We start from the raw sequence: 12545 nt of genomic DNA, 5'->3' as shown, positions 1-12545 counted from the left end.
GGTCGCAGAGTCGGACACAACTGAGTGACTGAACTGATACACATAAATCGTGGTGTTCTTCACGTTTATGAACCCCCAAATCTGTAAGCTTCTTATGACTGGGAGCTGTATTTCATCTCTGATCTCTGCAATTTTGAGCATGGTGCCACAAATAACAGACACTGGCTAGGAACGTTCAAAGTCAGACAGAGCGACAATCAGGCTCCAGCTCTGCCACTCACTGGCTTTGTGACCTTTAGTTTTCTTAACTTCCTTACGCCTCAGTTTCCCCACCTACAAAAGGGGAATTACAATCAACTGACCCAACAGAATCTAATAAGCTCGAGTTCATAGCTAAGGCTCATTAACTACTATTATTATTAATAAGTATTTAATAATTAATCAAGACCAAGAATAGGGATAATGGATTTTTCCTCCAATGGACACATAGGAAGGAAATGTAAAAATGAAACTTAAGAGAATAAACAGAGCAATGTAAATAAGTGACTTTGTTCAGAGTACATATTAGCTAGTATCGTACTCATAATCTTCATATCCTGCTATTCATGTTTCCTGCAATAAGTTACACAATCAGTTGCCTCTCCAGGCAGAAAGCAGGGGCTGGCACACCTCTGAGAACTTAAGCCAGGGCACGCGTGCCAAGTCGCTTCAGTTGTGTCTGACTCTTTGCAACCCCATGGACTCCTCTGTCCATGGAATTTTCCAGGCAAGAATACTGGAGTGGGTTGCCATCTTCTCCTCCAGGGGATCTTTCCAACCCAGGGATCGAGCCCTCATCTCTTACGTCTCCTGCATTGGTGGGTGGGTTCTTGACCACTAGCGCCATGGGGGAAGAACCTGGGGCTCAATCTCCCAAAAGGCAGTCCAGGCCCCTGTACCCTGGTCATACCTTCCACACTAAGGAAACTCCCATCACTTATCCAAATGGGGTTGATAAAGAAGGAACCTGGGACTATGGCAAAGGATAATGACATTGATCGCCACTTGCCCCCTGTGGTCTTATACTCCAGCCAGTAGCCGCTGTGCCCTTTTACAAACAAAAACCAGGACTTCCCTGCTGGTCCAGTGGTTAAGACTTTGCCTTCCAGGGCACAGGTGCAGGTCTGATCCCTGGTGGCGGGGCTAAAATCCCCCACGCTTTGCAGCCAAAAAAACTAAAACATAAAACAGAAGCAATAGTGTAACAGCTTCAATAAAGACTTTAAAAAAAATGGTCCAGGTCAAAAAAAAAAAATCTTAAGAAAAAAATGAGCCAGTTGATGTTAACCTCAAGCTTAACAATCAGCAGCAGCTTCTCCTGCAATGGGCATAAAATCTGTAATTTTTTTTTTTTTTAACCACAACCTACAAGCTTCTACCCAATCTGGCTCCTCTCTGATTTATCTCCACTCTCTTCCCTGACTCTCTGGGTTCCAGCCACCCTGGCCTTCTGACTCTTCTGCTAATATAGCAAGGGCCTTTCCATTTGCTTCCTGGATCCCTGACATTTACATGACAAAATGTCACCTCCTTAGAAAAGCATTTCCCGACCACTGGATGGGAAATATCCCTCCTCTACTAATCCTCTTTTTTTCAGTATTTATTTATTTGACTGCAGGCGGGATCTTCATTGCGGTGTGCAGGCTCTCTACTTGCGCTTGCAGGCTCAGTAGCTGCGAGTGGGGGCTTAGCTGCCCCATGGTATGTGGGGTCCTAGTTCCCCAACCAGGAATCAAACTCACACCCCCTGCATTGCAAGGCAGATCCTTAACCACTGGACCACAAGGGACGTCCCTCCCCTATTAATTCTCAGGTAACCCATCATCATCTGGACATCGTTTATTTATGTATTATCTGACATCTTCACTCCCAGCCCATTTCCAGGTTCCCCCTAGAACAGAAGCTCCATGCAGGCAGGAACCTTGCCTGTCCTGCTCCATATTGTACTCGCAGCCCCCAGAACACTACCTGGGACTTATAAAGCAGCTAATACTTATTTATTGAATAAATAAATGAGGATGGGAGAGCAGATTATGGTTAGTTTTCACCTTTTATTTTTATATTTCAGATGAATTTGAATTTTTATAAAGTACATGTGTAAAAAAAAAAGAAATAAGGCTAAAGCAAAATAAAGTTGAAATAATACAATTAGCATATTTAATCAAACAGATGAAACACGGACTCTTCCCCAAGAATATATTACATAGATTGCCAGCAATTCATAGTATTCGGTCTCCTCACTGTTTATTAAACCTAAAACATTGGTCAGTTTAATGATCTGTTTGCCAGTCAGCACACACCCTTGGATTTTTAAATAACTGTCATCTCTCCTGGGTTTATAGAAAGATTATCATTTGAGCTTTCCACTTCAGTCCAATCTCCTCCTCACAGCACATTTATTTCCACCTCTATGCCTCTGCCAATTCTGTTATCTCTCCTGCCATCTCCTACCCGCTGTGCCACCCTCCCCCCCACAATTCCCCTGTTCAAAATCTTGATCATCCTTTAAGGCACGCTCAAATCTGTCAAGAACTGGCCATAACCGTGCTTTTAAAAAGCACTATGCTTTGTCAAAAGGCACCTTATCTTTGTGTCTCCCTCAATTAATTACAGTTGGTTGAAAGCAATATTTTTATATATCTAACCACACTGACATGTCACTACACATTTTCCAACTGAGTAAAAAAAGGGGGAAAAAAAAACTACTCACTTCTAGTGGAAAAATGCTGTCAAAGTTGGATAGGAGCAATTTAGACTCTTCTCAAAGGAGAAAATACTAGGTGATTTCCAAGGGCGTGAAAGCCACTTCTGACATCTTCCAGTGAGGAAGACAGTAGTATCTATACAACCCTTACCTAGAATTTACAAAGAAAAGGACACAAGGAAAAACAGACCAGCAGACTGGAATCATCTCCACCAGTGCTGTTGGGTGCCAAGCACTGTGTTAACTGCATTACACACAGTATCTCATTTAATCCTCCCAACAGCCTAAAGTGGTCCCTATTACCCTGCTGGATGAAGACATTCAGAGTATGTGACTATCAGGTGACTCTCTAGCCAGACAGAGTAACCGGAGGCTCCTCACCCATCTCTTGTCCTTTAAAAAAAAAAAATCAACAACCTCATATACATAGATGATACTATCTTTATGGTAGAAAGTGAAGAGGAACTAAAGAGTCTCTTGATGAAGGTGAAAGAGAAGAGTGAAAAAGCTGGCTTAAAACTCAACATTCAAAAAATTTTGTTTTTTGAATGGCATCCAGTCCCATCACTTAGTGGCAAATGGGAAAAAATGAAAACAGTGACAGACTTTATTTTCTTGGGCTCCAAAATCACTGCAGACTCTGACTGCAGCCACAAAATTAAAAGAAACTTGCTCCTTGGAAGAAAAGCTATGACAAACATAGACACATAGACAGCATATTGAAAAGCAGAGACATCACTTTGCTGACATAGGTCAAAGCTATGGTTTTTCCAGTAGTCAAGCACGGATGTAAGAGTTAGACCATAAAGAAGGCTAAGCACCAAAGAATGGATACTTTCCAACTGTGGTGCTGCAGAAGACTCTTGAGAGTCCCTTGGACAGCAAGATCAAACCAGTCAATCCTAAAGGAAATCAATCCTGAATATTCATTGGAGGGACTGTTGCTGAAGTTGAAGCTCCAATACTTTGGCCACCTGATGCGAAGAGCTGACTTATTGGAAAAAACCCTGATGCTGGGAAAGATTGAGGGCATGAGAAGGGGCGACAGAGGATGAGATGGTTGGATGGCATCATTGACTCAATGGACATGAGTTTAAGCAAACTCCAGGAGATAGTGAAGGACAGGAAAACCTGAGGTATTGCAGTCCTTGGGGTCAAAAATAGTTGGACATGACTTAGCAATTGAACAACAGATGTATATATGTGACTTTGGTGACGGCTCAATGGTAAAGAATCCACCTGCCAATGCAGGAGACATACATTCGATCCCTGGGTTGGGAAGATCCCCTGGAGAAGGAAATGTCAATCCACTATGGTATCCCTGCCTGGAAAATTCCACGGACACAGAAGCCTGGTGGACTGCAGTCCACAGGGTTGCAAAGAGTCAAACATGACTGAAGCGACTGAGCATGAGCGTATATATGTCAGTTCCAATCTCCCAATTCATCCCATCCCTCTCCCCTTCCCCCACTGTGTCCACATGTCTGTATTCCTGCCCTGCATATAGGTTCATCTGTACCCTTTTATTAGATTCCATATATATGTGTTAACATATTTTTCTCTTTCTATCTGGTTTTGCTCTGTATGACAGACTCTAGGTCTGTCCACATCACTACAAATGACACAATTTCATTCCTTTTTAATGGCTGAATGATATTCCAAGGTAGATATGTACTATATCTTATCTTATGCAGCATTATTTACAATAGCCAGGAAATGGAAGCAACCTAAATGTCTATTGACAGATGAATGTATAAAGAAGACGCAGTACATATGTACAATGGAATATTACTCAGTCCTCTTCTAGCCAAAAAATGTACACTCTGCCCACTCTTCTCGTTTGAGGAGCCAGTTCAAGGATGTGGCCTTGAGACAGTAGGGTGTTGTTGGCACCATCTGGACACACGACTGAACCCCATTTAGGCTTCTATATAAACTCTTGAGAATCTGGAAGGTGGGTACAATGACCTACTGTTTTGCAGCGCCCAAGACAAGTCTCATGTGTAAGTTCTCTTGTTATTAAACCTGCCCCCTACCAATCTGGAATGGCCGCCTCTTTCTTTGGCCTCCACTTGCCCTCTGTGTAAACGGCCAGTTTCAGATTTCACCCAGGAAGTTCCCAAGGGTTCAAACCAACACATTTCCATTTTATAGATGAGACAGATGACTCACAGAACGGCTCAGCAATTGTCCCTGGGTGACGAAGGAACAAAGTGTCAGAGCTGGTTTGTATCCATGTCACTTGACTCTTGCTTACTGTACTGTACATATCTTCTACCGAAAAACTATAGCTAACAGTAACAATGGGCTTCCTCTATGGCTCAGTGGTAAAGAACCCACCTACCAGTGCAGGGGACGTGGGGTTGGATCCCTGGGTCAGGAAGATCTCCTGGAGGAGGGCATGGCAACCTACTTCAATATTCTAGCCTGGGAAATCACATGGACAGAGAGGCCTACAGTTCATGGGGTCGCAAAGAGTTGGACATGACTTAGCAACTAAACAACAACAACCACCAACAGTAAAGACAACAATTAATACAACCTTAACTGAAAATAACCAGTCTTGCAATTTTTTCCACCCTTTTTCAAGTTTTTTTAAGTAACACCTACACCAATGCAGGAGACGTAAGAGACACAGGTTCGATCCCTGGGTCAGGAAGATCCCCTGAAGGAGGGCATGGCAATCCACTCCAGTATTCTTGCCTGGAGAATCCCATGGATAGAGGATGCTAGAGGGCTAGAGTCCACAGGGTCACAAAGAGTCAGACACGACTAAAGCGACTTAGCAAGCACGCACTCCGTGTTTAACATACAGAGCACATCTTCTTTTTAATGGGCCTCTCTTTTTTTCTCCAGCATTTCGTGCATGACAACGTTGACTTGGCAATTGTTATGCCACAGAATCAATTTTACTAATTTTCACACATCGTTAATAAATTAATGGAGGCCCCAGATGTTATGGAATGGATACATAGATCCCCTAGGGATAGCATCAAAAAAAAAAAAAAATTAAAAAGCCACTTTAATAATAGTAATAATAAAAAGTCAGGCCACAGATGAGAGCCTAGAGATCAAAGCCTGCAAACAATCCCAAATTTAAGATTCAAAAGTGAAAATCTGAATCAGTGCTTTAAGAAGCTTTTGAATTTGAATAAGTAAGAATGGAAAAAAATGATTTGGGGATCAACACCAAAAGCAGATCAGAAACTGTGGTCCTGTATTTGAATGAGAAAAGAGTCAGAATCTTCAACGGTTTGGAAGAGAGAGGATGAGGAAGCCTTTTGGCCAAGCCTTTAACAGTTTGCAATCTAAGACTGAGAAGTACAAAAATTTCAGGAGTGAAAACGCTACCAACTGAGCTTCCATTGTAATTTTCCCATATGCTTGAAACTTTTCCTAATAAAATGGTTAGAAAGTAAAAAACCATAAGAGAATTATCAGGGACCTGGCCAACATTGCAATTTTAGTCCACAATGTTGCTTTATATAATACTTTGCAAAGGATAGAAGCAGGTTCTTTCCACAGATGTAGTAATAAAATAATGGAAGCAGCTAATATATTTCGCACTTACCTTAAACTCTATGTACATCATCTTATTGAATGTTCACAATTAAGCTACAAGGTAGGTTCTATTAGCATCTCCATTTCAGAGAAGGGAGGCAGAGAGAGGCTTAAAAGATGTGACTAGTCACAAATTCAGTTATACAGCCAGCAAAGGGGCAGACCCAGGATTCAAACCCAGGACTTCTTTTCTGCACAGATTCAGTTTTCTTTCAAGGCCCCCATAACCAACAGGCTGCTACAAACTCGCAAAAGCTCCAAATGTGGGACTTCCCTGGTGGTTCAGTGGTTAAGACTCTGAGTTCCCAATGCATAGGGCATAGGTTTGATCCCTGGTCTGGGAACTAACAGTCTGCATGCCACTGGGCCAGGCTGGGGTGGGGGTGCAGGTGGAGGGCAAAAAAAAAAAAAAAAAAAATCACCAAATGTGTTCTGAGGCTCTCTCAACAGATTTACAAAGCTTCCAGGAAACCTGATGGCAAAATACCTTCATGTAAAAAGCAGACAGGGGCTCAGGGGCCCAACAAACCTGAGTTCAAATCCTGACTCTGCCTCTTAATCCCATTACCAAAGCAAGCCCCAGTTTTTCCCTCTGTGCAAGGGGAGTCATAAGTCATAATATTCCTCTTAAGGAGGCTGTTCTAGGGATTGCATGAGAGGATGGATTTAAAGTTCTTAGCACAGGCAAGACCTAATACATGGCAATCCATCAACAAAAGGCAGCCATTGTGGGTATCATGTGGAGCTTGCAGGGAGACCAGAGACCCTCAGCTCTGCTGTTATGCTAAAGTACCAAAGCCACAGGGTTCTGAAAGGATGAAACAGGAGGAAGAACCCAGATTTTTAAAAGGAGACAGAAAAGGAGAGAGGCTGGACACTCTCCGGGTTTCAGGTGGAGAACTATGACATTGGTTGTGATTTCTATTTGAACCCATGAAAACCAGAGTACAGTTGAGCCATTCTAAAAAGATCTAAATCTGTAATTACAGCTATGGAGAAAGCACACACACACACACAATCTTCTATCAGGTGAAGACAGGAAAAGAGCATATTCACAATATTTTGATTCAACACTGCTCAGCGCCACCGCAGGAAGCCGAGGGTCCTTGAGAAGGGCGAGAGGGCCTTTCCCAGCCCGAAGGATGAAGTACAAGGGCAGGGAGACCATGAAGCGCCCCGGATTTGCAAGGAGGTCTAGTGACCCTAGGGCCCCTGCAGCTGCCTCTATACTTTAAGGGCAAGAGTTTCAACTACAGCATCCTATTCATTAAGCACAAAAATCCTTAGTTTATTTGTTAATGCGGTTGACCCCAAAATACCGTAGAGAAAAGCAGCAAATATTTACAATCGGTCCGTTTCCGAACTGCCTTCTAGGATTGTACCCAAAGCAGAAAGACTCTGAGTCCAGCGAGAACGGGGAAGGGCGTGCACAGGGTTAACCCTCCCCCTAACCCTTTCCCTCCCACTCGCGACCCCGGAGAAAGCGGGGGAAAGAAACGCTGGGAATTTCAGGTGTGCCCTGAACCTCGCGCCGACGGAGAAGCAAAAGCAGAAACCCAGCGGACACTCCCCCCTCTCCGGGTCCGTGGGCGCTTTCCAGGATGGTCCAAGGCTCCAGCCCGCCCTAGCGCATCCCGGGCGGAGAAAAGACCTTCCTCGCTCGGCTTGTGGTAAAGATCCTACTTTCCAAAACCAGCAGCGAGCTTGGATCCGGTGACTCCCGCGGCCACCCCACGCTCCCGGCTCAGCTGCCTGGAGATTTCCGAGCCTCCCGGAGAAACCCAGTCCGGAGGGTCCCCCTTTTGTTCGCGGGAGAGCGCGTCGCAGCGCTGCGCATTCCCCTCCAGCGACTAATAAAGCCCCGCTGCGGGGGCGCTCCCCTCGGTCCGCTCCCTGCCAACCCGGCGCTCCCGCGACCACCCGCTCCGGCGCACCGATCCCCAACTGTCCCACCCACCCCGCCCGAGTACTCACTTCTCCCCAGTCCCTCCGCTTTCCACGCCGTCTCCTCCACCGCCCCATAGCGCCTCAGCGGCTTCTCCGCTTCCAGATGGATGGACAAAGATTGCTTCAACTCCATCGCTGATCCCCGCGGGCAGGTCGACCGGCTTCCCTCTACTCCATCCCTGCCGCGGGCTGCAGGGAGGGAGGCGGCTCCAGCCAGCAGCGTTTTAAGGGGCCGGGCGCTGGTGACGCGGTTCCATCTCTTCCGCCGCCAGAGCCGGGGAGCGCCGACTGGTACCCGGGGAGGGTGGGGAGGCGGGGAAAAGGATGAGGGCGCATGCGCAGTGAAGGCTTTGGCGGAGAGCCTGGGGGCTGGGTAGAAAGAAAAGGGGGCAGATGATAACTCGAAGAAGAACAACAAAAACAACAACTAAAATAGAACCAACCTAAAGGAAGTGAAAACAAGGCAGCAGCCCCCCACTGGAGCAGGTGGCGATGCTTTGCATGGGGCTGGCGCTGCGAGTGGCTTGTGATATGTCAGCGTGCTGCTAGGCTTTGAGTGGGATTTGTGAGAGCATTTCTATCTGTGGGCGATGGATCCATCTTTGTGGCGAGTGCGCGGAAGCGTGAGTGTGGACCTGGATCTGTGTGTTCTGTGCCTGTGAGAATCTCTGTAGTTTGCATTTATGTGTATTTTGAATTTGAATGTAAAATGGGACAGTCTTCTCTCCCAGTGCCTGTGTCCACCCTGAAGGTGTTTGCATGGACTTGAGAGGCATAAAAATATTTTGGACACCAGTATAGCAAAGCTATTTAGAACATGAGTCTTTACTTCCCAGAAACCCAGGGGTTGCTATCAGCATGGCAGCATTAAAAGTACAAAGTAAAATCCACAACTAGATGGATTTTTTAAATAGTAATATTTATTGAATGATGGCTAGGGGCTAAACACTCCCCAAGAACTCTGTGAAACAGATACTGTTTTGTTAGCTTTGTTTTATAGAGGATGAAACTGAGATGCAGAAAGATTAATTTATTTGCCCAAATTCCCATACTTACCAAGTGGTCTGGTGAGCACTTGAATCTAGACTTAGCCCCTTTATTGTCCTGACCTTCTTAACTGCACAGGTATGTAGCTTTGTATGGGGAAGGGAGAGGACCTATAGGACACGGGTTGATTATCTGTTGTTTGTTCTTATTTTTAAGATGTAATCGGGGGTGATTTTCAGGATCCACATGGCTCATGGAGGTATGAAAAAGGCCCAGCCTTTTAAGAAAATGATTTATCAACTGGTAACAAGTCATTAAAAATTCATAATCAATGAAAAAACTTCTAAATAGCTCATGAGAGAAAAAGGAAATAATGAAAATCATAAAATATTTAGACCTGGATAAGCATGAGAGTATCATATATCAAAACTTGTAAGTTTTGATGTAAGTAAATGTATAGCCTTAAGTGCATGCCTTTAAAAATGTAAGGCTGAAAATAAATGGGTTAGGATGAATAGGTAAGCAAAACATGGCCTTTCCATACAGTGGAATACTGTTCAGCCTTTAAAAATGAAAGGAATTCTGTAATATGCTACAACATGGATGGAACTTGAGGATATAAAGCTGAGTGAAATAAGCCAGTCAAAGAAAGAAAAGTACTGTATGATTCCATTTATGTGAGGTGCCTAAGGCAGTCTCAATCGCTGGAACAGAAAGTAAAATAGAAGTTGCCCGAGGCTGGGAGGAGGGAAGAATGGGGAGTTTTATTTATTGGGTATAGATTTGCAGTATTACAGATGAAAAGAGTTATAAATTAAATTAAATTAAATTAAAAAGAATGGGGGTGATGCACAACAGTGTGAAAATAGTTAATACCACTGAGTTTATACATTTAAAACTGGTTGAACTGGTTTTAAAAAATGGTTAAATGTTAGATGTCCATCGACAGATGAATGGATAAAGAAGTTGTGGTACATATACACAATGGAATATTACTCAGCCATAAAAAGGAATGCATTTGAGTCAGTTCTAATGAGGTGGATGAACCTAAAACCTAATACAGAGTGAAGTGAGTCAGAAAGAGAAAGATAAATATCATATTCTAAAGCATATGTATGGAATCCAGAAAAATGGTACTGAAGAATTTATTTACAGGGCAGCAATGGAGAAACAGACATAGGGAATAGATGTGGACATGGGGAGAAGGGAGGAGAGGGTGAGATGTATGGAAAGAGTAACAAGGAAACTTGCATTACCATATGTAAAATAGGTAGCCAACAAGAATTTGCTGCATGGCTCAGGAAACTCAAACAAGGACTCTGTATCAACCTAGAGGGGTGGGATGGGGAGGGAGTTGGGAGGGAGTTTCAAAAGGGTGGGGATATATGTATACCTGTGGCTGATTCATGTTGGGGTGTGACAGAAAACAAAATTCTGTAAAGCAATTATCCTTCAATAAAAAAATAAATAAATTTTTAAAAATGGTTAAATGTTAAACTGAAAAGACTGTAAGAAAAAAGAACAGATAAAACGTAAGTGGAGTAGAAAAAAATAATAGTGATAAAAACATAAATTAAGGAAATATTACATCGGTGCAAAAGTAATTGTAGTTTGGCATTGTTGAATTTCACTGTTTGATATTAGAAAACATTCGCAAATAAATGTGGTTATATTATACATTATTTTAATGTGCATTTCTAGCTTTATTTTTTTTGCTAATGACTTATTGCCTGTCTATTTTATATTTATTTTAGACTAGGGAAGTGATGTTAGACACAAAGAAAACTGGAGTGATTTTTCTTATTCAAGTTCAAAATGGGTCATTCATAAAGCAATGGAGACAAGCCCCAACATCAGTAACACATTTGGCCCAGGAATGGCTAACGTACAGTGCTATGGTGGTTCAAGTTTTGCAAAAGAGACAAGCACCTTGAAGATGAGGAATGCAGTGGCTGGCCATCAGAAGTTGCAATGACCAATTGAGAGGATCATCAAAGCTCATCCTCTTACAACTACAAGAGAAATTGCTGAAGAACTCAATGTGGACCATTCTATGGTCTTTTGGCATTTGGAGCAAATTGAAAAGGTGAAAAAACTTGATGAGTGGGTGCCTCGTGAGCTGACCTCAGTACAAAAAAAATCATTTTGTTGTCTTTTCTTATTCTACGTAACAACAACAAACCATTTCTTGATCAGATTGGACATGCAGCGAAAAGTGGATTTTTTATACAATAACCAGCAATGACCAGCTCAGTGGTTGGACAAAGAAGAAACTCCAAAGCATTCCTCAGAGCCAAACGCACCAAAAAAAGGTCATGGTCACTGTTTGGTGGTCTGCTGCCAGTCTGATCCACTACAGCTTTCTGAATCCCAGTGAAACCTTTACATCTGAGAAGTATGCTCAGCAAATCGATGAGATGCACCCAAAACTGCAACGTGTGCAGCTGGCATGGGTCAACAGAAAGGGCCCAATTCTTTTCCATGACGGTGCTTGACCACACATTGCACTTCCAATGTTTCAAAAATAGAATAAATTGGGCTACGAAGTGTTGCCTCATCCATCGTATTCACCTCAGCTCTTGCAAACTAACTGCAACCTTTTCAACCATCTCAACAACTTTTAGCAGGGAAAATGCTTCAACAACCAACCAGAGGCAGAAAATGTTTTCCAAGAGTTCTTCGAATCCCAAAGCACAGATTTTTACACTACAGGAATAGACAAATTTATTTCTCATTGGCAAAAATGTGTTGATTGTAATGGTTCTTGTTTTGATTAATAAAGATGCGTTTGAGCCTAGTTATAATGATTTAAAATTCACCATCCAAAACCATAGTTACTTTTGTACCAACCTAGTAGAAAACCAAGGAGTAGTAAAGAGGATGTCTAACTGAAAAGCTGATTCCTTGGGAGGAAAGAACTATTAAAGAAGGTAAACCTTCTGAGACTCGTCAGACAAAGCACTCGTGAATAATAAGAAGAAAAGAGAGATGTAATATGAATATAGGAAAATTTTTAAAACTTAGTGGAAATGGGTGATTCTCGGGTATTCCCCAGCAGTCTAATGGTTAGGACTTCATGGATTCACTGCTGAGGACCGGGCTTCAACCCCTGCTCAGGGAACTAAGATCCCACATTCCATGGGGCAACTCAACCCATGTGTCACAACTCCTGAAGCCTGGGCGCCACAACTAGAGTCCATGCATGGCAACGAAAGATCCACGTGAGACAACTAAGACCCAACAGTCCAGTAAATTCTCTCTCAAAAAGTAAACCGTCAAAGTGCAGTTAAGAAGTATAAATGCAAACTGCTAACCACTGCAAAATCTGAATTGTTATTGTAGAAATTAATTTTTCTCCTCAGTCCCA

The 12545-nt window shown here is 43.1% G+C and overlaps 1 protein-coding gene and 1 long non-coding RNA gene across 3 annotated transcripts in view; one reads left to right on the top strand and one right to left on the bottom strand.

The window, feature by feature from the left end:
- The window catches only part of BMERB1 (bMERB domain containing 1), a 146158-nt gene extending 137728 nt beyond the window's left edge, over window positions 1-8430 (bottom strand). The window contains exon 1 of one of the 2 annotated variants that reach the window (XM_065924397.1): window positions 8219-8430. In XM_065924397.1, coding sequence (XP_065780469.1) covers window positions 8219-8324 — 106 coding nt within the window. In that variant the 5' untranslated portion in view covers window positions 8325-8430. The remainder of the gene's footprint in view (window positions 1-8218) is intronic. The other variant, XM_065924396.1, reaches the window with a different exon arrangement.
- A 115-nt stretch (window positions 8431-8545) lies between these two features.
- Window positions 8546-11975, top strand: LOC136158496 (uncharacterized). Its single transcript, XR_010661348.1, has 3 exons — window positions 8546-8677; window positions 9395-9437; window positions 10933-11975. It is a non-coding gene; the product is annotated as an uncharacterized lncRNA (long non-coding RNA).
- Window positions 11976-12545: the final 570 nt, after the last annotated feature.

The sequence above is a fragment of the Muntiacus reevesi genome, chromosome 2 (genome assembly GCF_963930625.1).
Source record: "Muntiacus reevesi chromosome 2, mMunRee1.1, whole genome shotgun sequence".
Lineage (NCBI taxonomy): Eukaryota > Metazoa > Chordata > Mammalia > Artiodactyla > Cervidae > Muntiacus > Muntiacus reevesi.
Note: the sequence above shows the minus strand (reverse complement) of the source record. Positions and strands in the feature narration are given on the sequence as shown.